The 16,026-nt window shown below is 55.2% G+C and overlaps 1 protein-coding gene across 1 annotated transcript in view; it reads right to left on the bottom strand.

Moving 5' to 3' along the window:
• Positions 1-16,026, bottom strand: part of CACNA1I (calcium voltage-gated channel subunit alpha1 I) — a gene marked incomplete at its 3' end in the record, with an annotated part of 90,747 nt that overhangs the window by 43,675 nt on the left and 31,046 nt on the right. The window contains exon 5 of the mRNA XM_081128153.1: positions 3,292-3,389. Coding sequence (XP_080984279.1) covers positions 3,292-3,389 — 98 coding nt within the window. The remainder of the gene's footprint in view (positions 1-3,291; positions 3,390-16,026) is intronic.

Here is a 16,026-nt window from a genome sequence, read left to right as displayed (position 1 = left end):
GGGTGGGTGGCTGGGGTGCCTACATACTAAAAGGAGAGAAAGGAAGTCATGGAAAGGAGTAAAAAGCTCTGGGGCTGTGCAAGCATAGGTTCAAATCCCAGCTCTGCTCCTGGCCAGCTGTGTGGCCTTGGGCAGATTACTCAAGCGCTCTCTGCCTCAGTTTCCCTATCTGTAAAGTGGGCCAATATCCTAGGGCTGCTGTGAAGATGAAATAATATCGCCCGTGTAAAGCACTCTGGTGGGTTTGTTGTAAGCCCCCTATAAACTGTCACCATTTATCGTTATTACCTTGGAAAGTCACGGCCCACTCTGCCCACCCACGGTCCTTGGTGCAGCCACACTGCTCCCAGGCTGGTTCCTCCTCTCCGCCTTTGCACATGTGGGCTGTCTGCCAAGAACACGCTCCCAGCCCTCCGTGCGCTTGGTGAGCGTCTTTCAAAACCAGGTTCTGCAAAGACATCCTGGTGCCACCACCCTCCGTCCTCAATGCTCCCAGCACCTCTTCATAATAGTAGCACAATTAACCACTTCCTGCCCTCGAGGCTCTCGCTAAGCTCCTTACACACATTATGGCATTTCATCCTTTCAAAGCCATATGAAAAATTGGTATTATTAACCCCAATTTAGGAGAAATGGAGGCCCAGAGAGGAGCGTGGCTTGCAAGCAAGTGAAGGGACGAGACCCTGCGCCTGTCAGTGCAGAGCAAACCTCCAGTTCCTGGTCCTGTAGCTGGGGTCTGACAGTGGCCTTCCCACAGCCCTGTCAGCTTTGCCGCTCTGTCCATGGACCCTGTCCTGGGAGCTCGCTCTCCACATCTCTGCACCAACCCATCCCAGGCCTAGCCCAGAGACTGTGCCTGGAGATGAGTTCTTTTTTTAAAAACAATACGTCTTTATTGATTTCAGAGAGAGAAAGGGAGAGGGAGAGAGAGAAAGAGAAACATCAATGACGGAGAGAATCATTGATCGGCTGCCTCCTGTACACCCCACGCCCCCGACTGGGGATCGAGCACACGACCTGGGCATGTGCCCTGACCGGGAATCGAATAGCAATCTCCTAGATCATAGGTCAATGCTCAGCCTCTGAGCCACGCCAGCCAGACTGTAGATGAGCTCTTGCTGAACCAGGGGTCGTGGCTGGATGGGGCTCTTGGGGTGGGCAGTGGCCCAGGCCAGGCTCAGCACAGGTGCCCCTGAGCTCCCCAGGCCTCTGTACATCCCATCCACAGCCTGGGCCCGGTGTGCTGTGGCCAGGCCCACACGTGGGCCAGCAGCTCAGACTCAGCTGGCTCAGGCCTTAGCAGTGACTGCCCTACTTTCTCACTGGAGGAAAAAAACCACTTTCATATTTAAATGGCTTGGCCAATAGGCTTCGGGAAGCACTGCACAGGCTTAAGAGGTGTGTAGGCCAAGTGAGGCCTGTATTCGGCTGGTGCCAGAAGGGGGCGCTTTTAGAGATAATCCAGCCCTATCTTGCCAAGGCCCAGAAAGGACTAGTGACTTATGAAAGGTCACACAGCAAAGAACCAGGACCCAGCCTCCTGACTCAAAGTCTGGTACCTCCTTCCTCCCTCCCCAACCTTCTCCTCCATCCTGTCTCCTTTCCTTTATCCATCAATGGCACCATGACTTCCAGGTCCCCCACCCACCCTGGACAGAGTTTAAAACCATGCATCTAATCAAGTCCTTCCTCCTGCTTTGTGCAAGGGTGGAAACTGAGGCCTAGAGACACTAAGGGCCTTCCCAGGTCACACAGCATGCTCCTGGCAGAGCTGAAAACCAGAGCTTGCCTTCCCTGATGACCCAACTGAGTCTTCCTGGTTGGTTGTTTTTAAACTACTTTTTAAGCGGCACGCAGCCGCCCCACTCTCCACGACTTTGTAACTAATAACCTATAATCTGATTTTGCCTATTCCTCACTCTCCAGCCTGCCATCTAGCGGCGGATTTGAAAGCTGCGAGCCAGCGTTGAAAAGACCGAGTCTCAGGGTAGAAGGGGCTCTAAAGATACAGGGAGGAAGTGGAAGTTCCAGGGAAACATCTAGAAAAACGGAGGCAACCAACCAAGCCTCTCCAGGAGGCACTTCAGAGAGCCTGTGTCCCCCATGTCACTCATTCCCTGGTGACTCTGGGCAGAGGGCATGGCACCTGGGCACAAAGCTGCCCCTCCTGTAAATGAGAAGCTGGATCAATGGACCTGCTCTACTAGCCGAGGCTCCTGTCAACTCCGTTACTGGAGAACATGAATTTAACTTAAGCCTCCTTCCCGGGGGAGCCAAGGGAAGTTCTAAGTCGGGGGAGGGAGCACATTGGTTATATTCTGGATCCCAGGGTGTTCGTGCTCCCAGCGCTCCCCACGCCAGGTCCTGAGAGCAAGGCTCATTTGTCAGCTGAGAGGTGGCATCAGCTCAGCACAGCGGCACTCCCAGCTCTGTCCGCCCTGGGCCTCGGTGCCGCCTATTAGCAGGACGGAGGCCCCTGAGGAAGGACTGGAGCCCTCTCTGGGCTCTCTGGTCCCTGCAGCCTCCCAAATTGGAGCCTCCAGGAAGGAGCACAGAGCCCATCCTGCCCTTCTCCAGAGAGCTAGGCAGGCTGGCACCAGGGATCTGAAAGTGACCTCCACAGCCAGGAGCCATCTAATGAGCTCCTACACAGTGGGAGAGGGTGGAAGGGGGACACACATGCCCACACGTCCCTCATGTGCGCATGTATCACATACGCACACCCCCCACATGTGCACCCCCTCACATGTGCACACTCCACATGTGCACACCCCTCATGTGCACGCACCCATGTGCACACCCTTCATATATGCACCCCCCACATGTGCACACCCCCCTCACATGTGCACACTCCACATATTTACACCCCTCACATGTACACACCGTTCACATGTGGGTGGGTGACAAAGCTCAAGTTCTAAGTCACTTAGCACAGTGAGGGGCTCTGGGGCCCTTCCTTGGTGAAAAGCTGCACAGTGTCCTCCCTCAAAGTAAGCAGCTTCTTTTCACGCCTTGCCCACTGTGACAGCCACCTCCCCACGAATGAACCTCGCTCCTGAAAAGCCAGACTCCCAGCATTCTGCAGTCCAAGTTTGATTGGGACTCAGAGACATCGAGGCCACCCTCCAATGTCTTCAGGCCCATGAGCCCTATGGAAGCAGGACCAGTATCTGTCCAGTCACTGAGGGGTCCCATGCCCAGCACAAGCCTGGCACTGAAAGGTGCTAGTCAGCCTTTTCTGGGTAAACAGGTGATTGTGGGCTAGGGATGGGGGAAGGGGCGTCAACTCACTGGGCACACGGTTGATGGCTTTGAGGGGCCTCAGGACACGCACGGTGCGGATGGCCGACAGGTTGATGTTCTGAAGGTCCAGCGAGTACTCCACCATCCTGTGGAGAAAGGGGAAGAGTGAGGATGGTGCGGGAGGGACAGGCGGGGCCACGGGCCAGGCCACAGGGGTCTCTGGCCACCCACCCCCACCCACGTGTGCCCACTCCTGCCTGGAAAGCAGGAAAAGATCAGATCCGGGCTGTGCCCCATCCTCAAGCTGTCGCCTCTTCTGTGAGCTGGGGGCAGGGGTCTGGCGACATTGCCCCCTAGACTGCCCTGAGGACCAGTAGTTGTTGGGGGCAAAGGGACAGAGGAGCAGAGACCTGGGTCCCCACATCAGGACCCTCATCTCTGGCCACTGAAATCTTATTTATGCTTAAGGTTCAGTGCAGTTACCCTGGAGTCCTGGGAGTTTTCCACACCACAGTCCACACTGAACCAAGCCAGTGTGGGTGAAAGCGAGCCCAAGAGTGACTCAGACCCGGCCCCTACCCTCAGCAGTACCCACTCGGGCAGGGGCGAGACTCAAACTGAAGCCTCACTATGGCCCTAGTTTTCTTCCTGGGGCCTCACCAAACAGATCCACCTTCCCCCTCCATGGTCAGCAGTCCTGCAGCTCCATGGAGGCAGTTTGCCTCCTCCAGGATGTCTTCCCAGATCTCCGCAGGAAGCAGATCTCTGGGGTCCCCTCTGTGGTTCCCTACCCTTCCACCAGATCCTACCTGCTCAACTGCTACCTGACCCCCACCACTGACCCAGGGCCTGCAGCCCCAGCCTGACTCCAGTGCCCCGCTCACCAAACCCTTCCCCCAAAACTCCCCCCCCACCCCAGGGCCCCAGCACTGCTGCCAGCTGCACCTGTCATCACGGTCAGCAGGAAATGAAGGCTTTTTCTAAGTACCATGCAAACCTGTCCTATTGTTGTAAAGCTGCCACCCCCTCCCGCTGCCTGAAGAGTAATTGAGTGAAAGCTTCCTTTGCCTGAAATGGCTCATCCACCCCCCAGCTTTCTAGGGCACAGGCTCTGGCTCTGTTCTTTATCTGTTTCTCTCCCTCTCTCTCTCTACCCCTTACACACACACACACACAGAATCACACGCCTGCACACAACCATCGGTGCACACACATCCTCACTCCTTGGACGCCCTCATTAACACACACCTACCAGAGCCCAAAACCAGATGGGGGGACAAAAAAAGAAGTGACAGAGACCTAGAACTAGAGACAGAGACCTGGGAGATCAAAGGGGGAGGGAGGGAGGGAGGGAGGGAGGGAGGGAGGGAGGGAGGGAGGGAGGGAGGGAGGGAGCCAGGGGTGCCAGGGGCAGCAGCCTGGCAGAGAGGGGGAGGGTTGAGGTGGGGGGGAGGGCAGTGAATGAGGGCAGAGGGTGATCTGAGAAGGGGGCATCGAGGGAGTGGAGCTGTGTGAGGATTCCGCGCGTGGGTGAGCCAAACTGTCATTTTCATATTTTGTAGAAAGAGCTCTAAAGGCAGCCAAGGAGATATGTGTGATGAAGGCGCTGTGGGGGTGGCACACATGGGCACACAAATGGGCGCTCTTACACAGATGTGCACGTGCTCACACACACACACACACACACCAGGCTTAGGAGAGACACCACATCACCCCAATCACAGGCCGCCAGGCTCAGCCCCAGCCAGCCTCTCCCACAAGCCCCATCCCTCTTCCTCAGGCCCAGGCTCTCTTGTCCTACCAAAGGGGACAGCACCAGGCCCTGGGGAGAGCTGGGTCACCCAGGCTGTTGATGCTTTGCGGGGTGTGCCGGACATAGGGGTTCTCAGCCCATGCCAGACTGAACCCACCTGGTACTATGTTCCAGGAGCCCCAGGGCTCACCTGCTAAGCTCCAGCAGGTGCCAGACGGAGATGGGTTCCCATCCCCATAAAGTCTCACAGTAAAAATAAATAGATGCTTCATAGAGGACGGGTAGGCAGAAAAAAGCAAATGGCTTTTGAAGGCCTGCTGCCTGCCAGGCACTGTTCTCATTCTCGCCCTGAGTTAACTGAGCCCCCCACATTGCCTGATCCCACCTCCACCCTCGTCATCCTCCCCTGGGCCAGGGAAGACCATGGCCACAGGCCACCCAGGGCACAGCTGCTATGGGAGCCCTCAGGACAACCCTGTCTGCTCTCTGTGGGTCCTTCCAGGTCATCCGTCTGCCTCAACATTTCTCCCAGGTTCTAACTCTCTCTTTCACTTCCATGGACCTCTTGGAGGTGTTTGCTGCAGCTGCCTCCCGCCCGGGATGACAAGCCGGGGGTAAGTGCACTCAGCAATAAAGAGCACACAGCAAACGCACAGTGAAAACGCCGGGGATTCTCATTTTTCGCGGAGAGGAAGAGGGTACACTGGACAGGATGGGGAGGGATGCAGTAGGGAGGTAAACTGTGGGTGTCCTGGGAGGCGCACCATCCTGATGCTGACTCCATGCACCAACAAGCCAATGCGGGGCGTCTGCCCCCAGCCCTGTAGCCATCCCTCTCCTGACAGCTGCAGCAGCCTCCTGGCTAGTCTCCTGCCCCGCCACCCACAGCCCATCCTCAGCAGGAGAAAACCTCCTAAAACTGTGTCACTCCCCAACTTAAACCTTCAATGTCTCCCCATTGCCCTCAGATCAAAGACCAAGCCCCTGGTGACAGCTTTCAAGGCCCTCCAGTGGGCCTGTGTCCCCTCCCCCCACCCTGCTTCTGCTCCTGCTCCAGGCCCTTCTCTGCCCCTTGTCCTGGAGCGGAGCCCTTTCCTCCCTGCACCCCTGGCTCCTCCCACACCCTGGCCAGTCTGGGTTCCCCCACAAGCAGCCCGAGCCAGGATTTGGGAGCAGCAGTTTATCTGGGAGGTGATCCCAGGAAGCACAGTGGGGGCAGAGGGAGAAAACTCAGTGAGGGGCTGTTCACGGGCAGGTGACCACTGTGGGCAACGAGGGTGCCATCCCAGCGGGACCCCTGAGAGACCATGTGGCCCTCAGAATTGGACCAGTGAGGGCATGGGCTGCTGGAGTACTGGCCGGGCACCTCCGCCTCAGCACAGCCCCGCACCAGCCCCGCCGCACACAGTAGGCACTCAGGGAACCTAGTGGCACGAGTAACACCTGTGACAGGTGTTCTCCTACCCTCTTCTACCCCCTTCCTCCTACTCCCACCCTGGATGACAGCTGTGGGAGTGTCCCACCCTCAAAAAAGGGGAGGTGAAGAGGGGCCACTGTGGGTCAGTAACCACCAGGCTGACTCCCCTCGGACCCCAAGTTAAGACACCACTTGCAGGAGTGAGAAATTAATTCCTAATTACACAGTTACATTATCACGAAGCCTCAGTGCTAAAAGTCTAAAAAAATCAACAATCCCCCACTATCTCCTGCCAGCTCCCGAGCCTAATTAGGTGAGTAATTCTGCTGTAAAGTGAGCACTTTTGTCCTGACATCACCCCAGGGGGATAGTAGCTGCCCCCAGTTCCCAGGTGTCATCCGGGGAGTGGGACTCGGTGCAGCCAGTCTGGGGGGGCGGACATTCACTGTTCAGGACACAGCCCCACTTATTCCTGCTGAGGAGCCTCCCTCCCCCACTCCCAGTTCTCCTGGATCCCAGGAGAGGCCCAGAAACCCAGGCGGAGGCAACCAGGGGACACCACCCATCAGCCACCGCGACCGGCTCTGGATGGGCATATGACCCCAGGTAGACCCAGCCCGTGAGCTGGCCCTGCAGGGAATTGGTTAACTCCCTGGCTAAGCCCCTGCCTGGGAACCCGGAGGCGCTAATGGCCATCTTGCCTCTGTGGTGGCCTGAGAACCTGCCAACACAAAGGAAGGCCGAGGCCAGAGCTGCAGAGAGGCAGGATCCTGACCATATGGTCTGACCCCTCCCTCCAGCTGTACCCGAATCCTGGTCCGCCCCTGTACTTCCCGCTTCTGTGAGCCAGTCGATTCCCTTTGGGACTTGGGGCCCGTTTGCACTGAGTTTCTGTCACTGGCAATGCAGAGTCCTGGCTGATTCCCAAGGGTCCCCTGAGCACTCACTATGTGCCTGTGCGGAGTGTTTTATATCCCTACCCATGGGGGGGATCATGGTGCCCACTGCGGATTAGAAAGCAGAGGCTCAGAAAGAGCGCAGGTCACACAACCAGGTAGTGAGGCATCCAGGGGCTCTGTGTGACAACCCCCCCACCTTATCAGTCATCAGGCCAGGCGGCCTTCTGGCTCCTGAGCACCCCCAGATGGCCAGGAAGCACAACACAGATGGCAGCACACGGAGAGGGGCCAGCGTGGGGCAGTGTTTCCCAGTGGTTAGAGCATGGAGCCTGGGTCTCCCTCCCAGTTCTGCTGCTAGTGCACCACGTGACCTCGGGCAAGTCACTGAGTTGACCTCACAAGAGTGTGGGGAGGGTGAGTGGTCCTCTGGATTCAGTGCTTACAACTGGGCCAAGAACAAGTCAGAGCCAAACACTGTTGGCTAGCATTATATCACAGTCGCTCGCTCGCTGCCTCATCACTCTGGCCCACAAACCACACGATGCCTTCCTCAACCCTTCCCTGGACCCGCCTCCTGCCAGAGAGAGCCCAGGCAGCAGGGGCCTCAAGCTCTCTGGCACAACCCCAGCACTGCCCACCACGAGCCCTGCACTCAAGGGACACCCGAACCTCTCCAGCTTCCAGAGTGTGCCATGCTGTTTCCAGCCTACATGCCTTGGCATTCGCCCGGCCTTCTACCTGGAGTGCCCTTCCTGGCTTTCCAGATTCCACGCCTGGGGCAGAGCTGAGCTCTCCTGACCTGTGTCCCACTGTGCCTCTGTTAAGGCACCTCTGGCTCTGTGGCCTGCTCTGTCATGTCCCTGGTCCTCAGAGCCAAGGCTAGCTCAAGGTCCCTGCTGGGTCCCCAATGCTCAGCCCAGGGCTCCCCATGCCAGCTTGTCAAACAAATGACTTGAAGGCCGAGATCAAGGAAAAAAGCTTGGAGCTAACAAGAAACAACATCACTGACTGAGATCTAACATCTTTTCAGGGAATACCCCTCCCAGGAGATGATTTCTGTGTGTTATTGATAAAAATAGGGTGTTTCCTCAAGCTTTTCAAGGGGCCCACGGGGGCTTTCTTAAAACGTAATTTAAGATGTAGCTAATGGAAAGGCAGCTGAGATGCTGGAAACAGAGGCTCATCTGTCAGGGTGCAGCTCTGTGATGACTCAGTCTCACGTTGGTTGATAACTAGACCAGCAGCCTACACCACTCTGCCCGCACCCAGCACATAGGTGTTCAGTGGAGGAAGGAAGGGAGGGAGGAAATAAGGGAGCGTGAAAATCAGTAACAGCATTAACCCTTACCTCTAGCCAGCACTGACTTATGGGTCATTTTCAGCCATATATCGTCAAGGATGCTCTGAAACCAACTCAGGTCAAGTTCAGAGTAAAGGGGGAATTCGAGGCTACAAAGTCGAAGGAAGGGTTACGTGGACAGATCCCAGGCAGGTGGGAACCAGGGCAGCTCCAGGGACCTCAGCAGCAGGAGACCCAGGACCTTCTCACAAAGGCTACATTCAGGTGACAATAGTCCAGTGACTTTATCTCTGGGTAGAGTCGCTAGATAAATACGGGATGTTCGGTTACGCTTGAACTTCAGATAAATGACAATATATGATTTTTTAGAATATGTCCCAAATATACCTCATATCTACCTCCCATGAAATTTAGCTTCCTTTTGCCATGAAGCAGTCTTGGCACCACAACATAGAGACACTCTCAGCTCTACCAAAGCTTGGGAGAAATGTCCCTCTCTGGGGACCCTCGCCCTCTGAGAGCTGGAGGGCTGCCCAGGTCCTCCAGGGCAGGTCAAGTAGAATATTTGAGCCTCGGAAAAAGTCAAACCCCTGACACTGTGAGTCAGCATGGGCTCTGGGGGCCGATGCACCTGGGCACAACCCAGATCTGGCTCATACAAGCGCTGTGACCAGGGACAGCCGCTAATCTCTCTGAGCCTCCATTTCTTCATCTGCACAACTGGGTTACCAACCCCAGATTCTCAGAACTGTGAGGATGTAAGAGCGCCCAGCCGTCAGCAAACCACCTAAGAGGATGTGGTTTCTGCCTGCCCGGAGGCCCGTCTGCTCTTAGGGGAGGGTACTGGGGATTGCCAAGCAGCTCCCCGTGCCCAGGCCAGGGCCCGGTGCGGCTGGCCTCCGACCAGGCTGCTGCCCTGCTGTGGCCTGGCCGATCAAAGCGCTGCCTCGCCCCGGCCACGGTGACAGGTTCGAGTTGAGGACACGGCCCACGGCCCACGCAGCCCAGCCAAGCCATGCAGGGTGATTCCGCACTCGTGGGGGTGTCTGGGAAAGAAAGGGGGCTTTGTGTGGGACCTGAGGGCGTGGGCTGTGAACTCCAGGACCAGAAAGCTGCCAGAGAGGGAGGCTGGCGCACATGCATGAGCAGCTGTGGGATGGAAGGACACAGTGTCTGGTGACTTATTTCAGGATTCTGGATCAAGCAGGCCCTGAAGCCAGAGGCCCCTCAACTTTTGGTCCAGATGATAAACTCTCTTAAACCAGGTTTGGCGGATTCCCAGCCCGTGTTACTGAGAGAGTCCTGCCTGACTCATGACTGACTGGTGTCTGGCTTGTCAACCTGCGGCCTGAGAGTGTCTGGTGACTAACCCTCCTCCCCCATGGCATCTAGCATCCTGTTTCCATAGAGACAAACCTCAGCAGTGATCATCACTCTCTCCCCCACTCTGCTCCACATGCAAATGAGAAATCATCCACACCAAGGTTCCCACTGGAACCGTCCCAAGTCCACAGGCACCCAACGGTCAGTTCAGCCCAAAAACAATGGCCCCAGATACCCTCCCCCCCCGCCCCCTCCCCCACTCTGTGGTGCCTGGACACAACAGATATGAAACAAACATGTCATGGAGCTTCCTTCTCCATGCTGGCCAGGGTGAGGCTGTGGGGACTCCAGGATGATGACAGCCTCGGCCCTGGCCTCAGAGCACCCAGTCCTTGGAGCAGACAGACCAGTAGAGCCCAGGATAAATAAGGGCGTGAAGTCAGGGTCACGGCCTGAAGGGTGCCCTGGGCCTGCTGACACATGAAGTGTTTCCCTGACCCACAGATAATGCACAGAGAGCTATGCAGAAGGGAGGCTGGCTGCAATGGCTTCTGGAAACAGCCCCAGTGATGACCCTCTGATGCCCATAACCACAGCCAGGTCTGCTGGCAGGCACAGACCTCTGCGGAGCTTGCATCGGTTAGTATTTGACTTTAGATTTTTCAACAGATCACACACGCTGCCCAGTCAGCCCAGGCAGAGTGCTGAAGTCTCAGACCAGGGCTTGGAGACATGGTAGGGCCACAGCGTTGGCCGAGAGCAGACAAAGAAACTCAGGTCCTAGGACAGGAATGTGGCAGACTGAGAGTTGCCCACCCAATGTGTATTCTCTCCTTCCAATCTTACCAGAGGACAATTCTTGGTTAATTTAGCCAAATTCAACGATGCTTCCTATTCTCCTAGCTTCCCTTGCAGCTAAGGGTGGCCTCAAGACCCAGTTCTGGCTGAGCGTGCTGGGACGGGGGAAGGATCTCGGAAAGAAAATGTTGTTTCCCTGACCCAACTGGACAGGTACAGCTGGCGTAGCTTATCTCCCTGTCTCCCTGCCTTCAATGCAGACATGACGCCCACGGCTTCAGCAGCCACCTTGTGACCCTGAAGAAAGGTCTGAAAAATCACAAGGACATTGCAGAGCCATCACCAGTAACCAATGATCTCAAAACTTCATGTTATATCAAAAAAACACACCCCAGAATTTGCTCAAGCCATTATTGGTTGGATGTTTGGTTACTTGCAGCCAAATGCATCCCTGACAAATACACCCAGCAAATTACACAGAACCAGGACTCGATCCCAGCCTGTGGAGCCCAACTCCCTGCGTTCAACTCCTGCTGTGCCCCTTACCAGTCCGTGACCTTGAGCAGGTCACTCTCTGTCCCTGTGCCTCCTCTGTGAAATGGAAGGGTCCCTCCCACACAAAGCTAGTTGGAAGATCAGACCAGATAATGCACAGCATCGGCCCACAGTGAGTACTCAACAATCAGTAGATGCTCTTATTTTTATCACACCCCTGGATGATGCCTAACAGGATTCAATTCCCTTTGCTTTTTAAAATCCCACTGATGGGGCACTTTGAACAAAAGGAACTCTCAGCAAGCAACCGCACGGGGGACGTGCCTGCCTGGTCTTTTTAGAAAGCTCTGGTCCAGGGCTGAGGAATAATTCTTATTGACATTTTGTTTCCCAAGAGCCTGTGAGAGTCAGGGTAGGAAGCTGCGCCCTCGGGAGATGTTTCCAGACTGTGACAAATCCTGACCCCACCTCTCCTTCCCACTCCTTGGCCAGGTGCTGAGTGACTGACATTACTGCTATTCGTGTTAATATTATTAATCATAGAAATTCTCAAGAGGAGTCCCACTGTTCAGTTCACAAAGTACATCTACTTGTCATAAGAATTAATTTAGATCCTGGATACAGATCAGAAATGGAGCCCTCCACACGCCTCTTCCCCTCCCTGCTGTTCCCAGAACTTCAACTCGTGATCCCCACTTGCAGCGCTCCCAGTGAGGGGTTCTGGAAGGGTCAAGGGAACTGGAGCACCTGCAGCAGGGCCACCTGGGCATTTGGCTAAAATGCAGGTTCCCAGACCCTATCATACCTGCTGGGTCCAGATCCCTGGGGTGAGGCCTGGGAATCTGTATTTTAACATGTGCCCCAGTAAATCTGTTGTTCCTTGAATTTTGAGGAGCACTGAGTAGGGTACAAGGCCGTGCATGTGTGTGAGGATTGGGGAGGTCACCCTTTCCCAGTCCGCTCACGCTCGTCCCTCGGCGGCTCCATTTGATGCCTTCACAGTCACAGTCGGAAGCTTTCAAAGGCTTTCGAAGATGCAGAGCGGCTCCTGTCCCTGCACCCATCTAAGGCAGGGCCTGTGCGGCTGTGCCCGTGGCCAGGCTCTGCCGCAGCTTCACTCTGAAGAGGTGCCTGCAGCCCGGCCCTCCAGTCCTGGCGCACCCTAGAGACTCGGCAGTGGAATTCTTAGGGGAATTCTTTAATATGAGGGGGCCCAGGCCCCTCCCTGCAGCTGGCAATGGCCATTCTGTGGTTTTGGTTAGGGGAGGAGGTGGAATTACCAGCATAATGCACCAGGAGAGATATGTAGGGAAAGAACGTCTCACGTTCAACAGGAATATCATCGACTATTTCATGACCTCCTAATGGACAAAGACAGAACAGTGTAGCCGGCCGGTGTGGCTCAGTGGTTGGGTGTTGACCCATGAACCGAGAAGTCGCCAGTTCGGTCGGGTCGGGGACATGCGTGGGATTTGCCAGCATGATCCCCAGTGGGGGGGCGTGTGGGTGACGGCCCGTCAATGTTTCTCTCTTATCGATGTTTCTATCTCTCTACCCCTTCTTCTTTCTCTAGAAATCAATGAAAACATATTAAAAAAGAAAAGAAAAGTGTAGCTTAAATAAGACAGTGCGGTGGGCTCAATTATTACCCGATGATTTCCAGGGCTTTGTCACACGCTGGAAGAGTCTCCAGTGAGATGCCCCAGGGCCTGCTGTCCTGTGCTGATCAAGCACAGGAGGTAAATGTAATGAGTCAGGTCTCCTGGTGATCAATGTAAGATGAAATTAATAGCAATGAATTCGAAGTTTGGTATTTGGGTTTTTAAAAAGTCAACTGTAGTTCCAGGGTGGGAGAGACCTGGCTTGGAGGTTGAACGCCACGTGGGGGTGGCAGACAGCACAGCTACTCAACAAGTCACCAGAATCCAGCATGACACTCAAACAGAGGCAGCCCATCCTCACGTCATCACTGGGAGGCTGGGCTCCCGCTCCCCACCAGGACCTTGGTCACTTGAAGCAAGTTCAGCAGGTGAGGCCTCTTCACCTGTCCTTTGACAAATGGTGGGAGGTTCTGGGGACACTTCCCGTGGAGAACGAGACACCTGGAGGAAGGGAGGCACCTTCCAAATTCTGAAGGACTGTCCTGGGTCTGTTAGGCTCCAGGCCCCCCTGTTGTATCAGGTCCCTGCCCCCTCTCTGGCTTCATTCCTCAGCACCCAGCATCCTCTCTGCTCTCCCTCCCCTTCCTCAAGCAGCCCCCTCAGGCCCTCTGCATGTTGTTCCTCCCCTCTACCTGGGATGCCCTTCCCCTACCCTCTGGGGCTCAGCCCTTCCTCACCCCCAGGCCTCTCCCTCTGGAGCGGAATGCTGATACTCCTGCCTAACTCAGGTCCCTATTCCATACCTCACAACCCTCTATACTTCTTTGCTACAGCATTGATGCCAATTTAGAATTTAGAATTTCACTATCTGTGTTACGTCCATTTTCTAAACTGTGAGCTCCATGAGATCACAGCAGCATGTCTTGTCCGCACGCCCCAGCACAGGGCCTGGTATGTAGTAGATGCTCAGTAAGTGCTGATTTTGTGATGAACACGTGAATGAATGGTTCCATCAGGTGGGAGCTACAGAAGACAAAGCTGAGCTCAGTGAACAAAAGAACTTTCTAACATACCAGGCTGTCCCAGTTTGGGATCGGCTGCCTCGGGGGAAAGCTCCCTCAGCGGCAGCATGGAAGCAGGGGCCGGGCTGGATGTGAAGGTGAAGGTTCTGACCTCTAAGGGACCTTCCAGTGTGGAGTTTCTGTCTTCTCCACAGCTTGAAGGAGGAGACAGTAATTTGGGAATGGGGAGGAGCAGGAAGGAAGAAAACAACCTTTGGATGTCAGGCCTGTTACTCGGGAAACAGAACATTTATAGCAGCGAGCCTGGCTGGGACGCGGGGGATGAGTGGGCAGCTCTGGGGACAGGTCTTGAGTGGGAGCAGAACTGGGGGGCTGGACTCTGGAGCCCGGGGTTGCGGGTTCCCATCCTGCCTCTTCACCCATGCACAAAGGATGGAGAGGACCTGGAGGACGGGTGGGTCTGAGTCACCTAAATCCACAGCATTCCACACACGGGTCTTCATTATGCCTGCCCCAGCCAGGACCAGCTACATAATCTGTGGGGCCCAGCGCTAAATGAAAATGCAGGGCCCCTGTTCAAAATGTATAAAGAATTTTTACATGGTGACAGCAGGGCATTAAACCAAGCCTGGGACCCTTTGCAACCCTGCCTGCGCCCAGCTCTCCCTCAACCCCAGCAGGATGGTGGCCTGTGGACCCCACCTGAGGACCAAGAAAAGATATTTGACAGAGGCCTCAGCACAAAGCTGAGGCCGGCCGGCTCCTCCCTCTGCTCAGCTTGGGTCTTAATTTATAATGTGAGCAGACACAGGGTGGGGGGGAGGATCACTAAGCAATAGAGAAGACTCTTGAAGTCAGAAGGGCAGGGTGGGGATGCTCATGGGAGGCAGCGAGTGGAGCCAGCAAAACAAATGACTTCCTCGAAACAGGAGTTAAGAAAAATTCTCCTAAAATTTGGAAATGAGGCAAAGGGGGGACAGCATTTCTCACACGCAATGTGGTTTTGGAGCATTCATTAACAGACTCCTCTGAGGCTGAATTCATTAGGGGAATATATGTGTGATTCACCGTTTACTGTTAATTAAAGGTCTGGCTGCTGTGAATTTACGTATTAACTTGTAGATTTTTATTAGTGATTTCTTCCCAACAGAAGCGATAACTCCAAAGGTTACGGCTTTACGACCCTGCGGCTTGCTAACGAGCCCTGATTCTAACCTGCGCTCTCGCCCCGCATTCTCTCTCCCTGGCTCTTGCTCACCCTGCGGGGTACCCTCCAGCTGGCTCCCCAGGACTGAGCCAAACAGACCCGTGATACATCTTCCTTCTAACACGGCTGTGAGGGTCATCTCATAGAACTTTTTGGAAATCATGCTTTGACTTCGGGATCAGGAAAGGATGTCTAAGGAGTCTAAATCAGGATCTGCAAGGAGATTCGGGGGAATATGGCATCCAGAAAACAAGGACAGGACCAAGCTGCTCCGGAAGATGAGAAGCCCAGAAGGAGAAGCGACCTTGGAGGGAGCAGGACGCGAGGAGAGCAGCGCAAGACGGAGGCAGTGAGCCCGCTGACGAGGCGGGAGTGAGCAAGGAGCGCGGCCAGTGATTCGGGAGCCGGGGTCCCGGGGTCCCCTCCCGCATGGGTGAAATCTGCGCGGGAGAAGGGCGACGGTGTGGAGGGCAGGCAAAGGAGGGCAGCACCCCTTTAATGGGAATTGCAGGAGACCAGAGAAGAAAGGGCAATGACCAAAGAGAAATAAGAGAGCTTTTCCCTCACCTCGAGTTCTAAGAGGCCCCACGGGGAGCCTTTTCCCCATGACCCACTCTGGTGAAATGTCTGAGTTCCGAAGGTAGGGAGAAAGCCCTAGAAGCCTCCAGCAAGAGGAAAGCAGCTGCCTCCCAAGCAAGAGCCAGCCCTGTGCCCGACTCCCTGCAACGCTCCGCCGAGAGCTGAATGTGCTGTGTGCCGTCTGAGGGACAGAATTATGACTCCAGAACAATGCGACAAACTGTCCTTCACTCACAAAGATCAAGGGAGAGGCAGGACTGGAAAATGACACCATCCAAATACCTTTTCTTTAACACACACACACACACACACACACACGTGACTTAATGCTAGCCTCCAGCCAAACCCGAATGGGAAAGAGGAACTCGCCAAAGGGGTGGCGTGGGTCC

This window comes from Miniopterus schreibersii (assembly GCF_964146895.1).
Source record: "Miniopterus schreibersii genome assembly, chromosome: 2".
NCBI classification, from domain to species: domain Eukaryota; kingdom Metazoa; phylum Chordata; class Mammalia; order Chiroptera; family Miniopteridae; genus Miniopterus; species Miniopterus schreibersii.
Note: the sequence above shows the minus strand (reverse complement) of the source record. Positions and strands in the feature narration are given on the sequence as shown.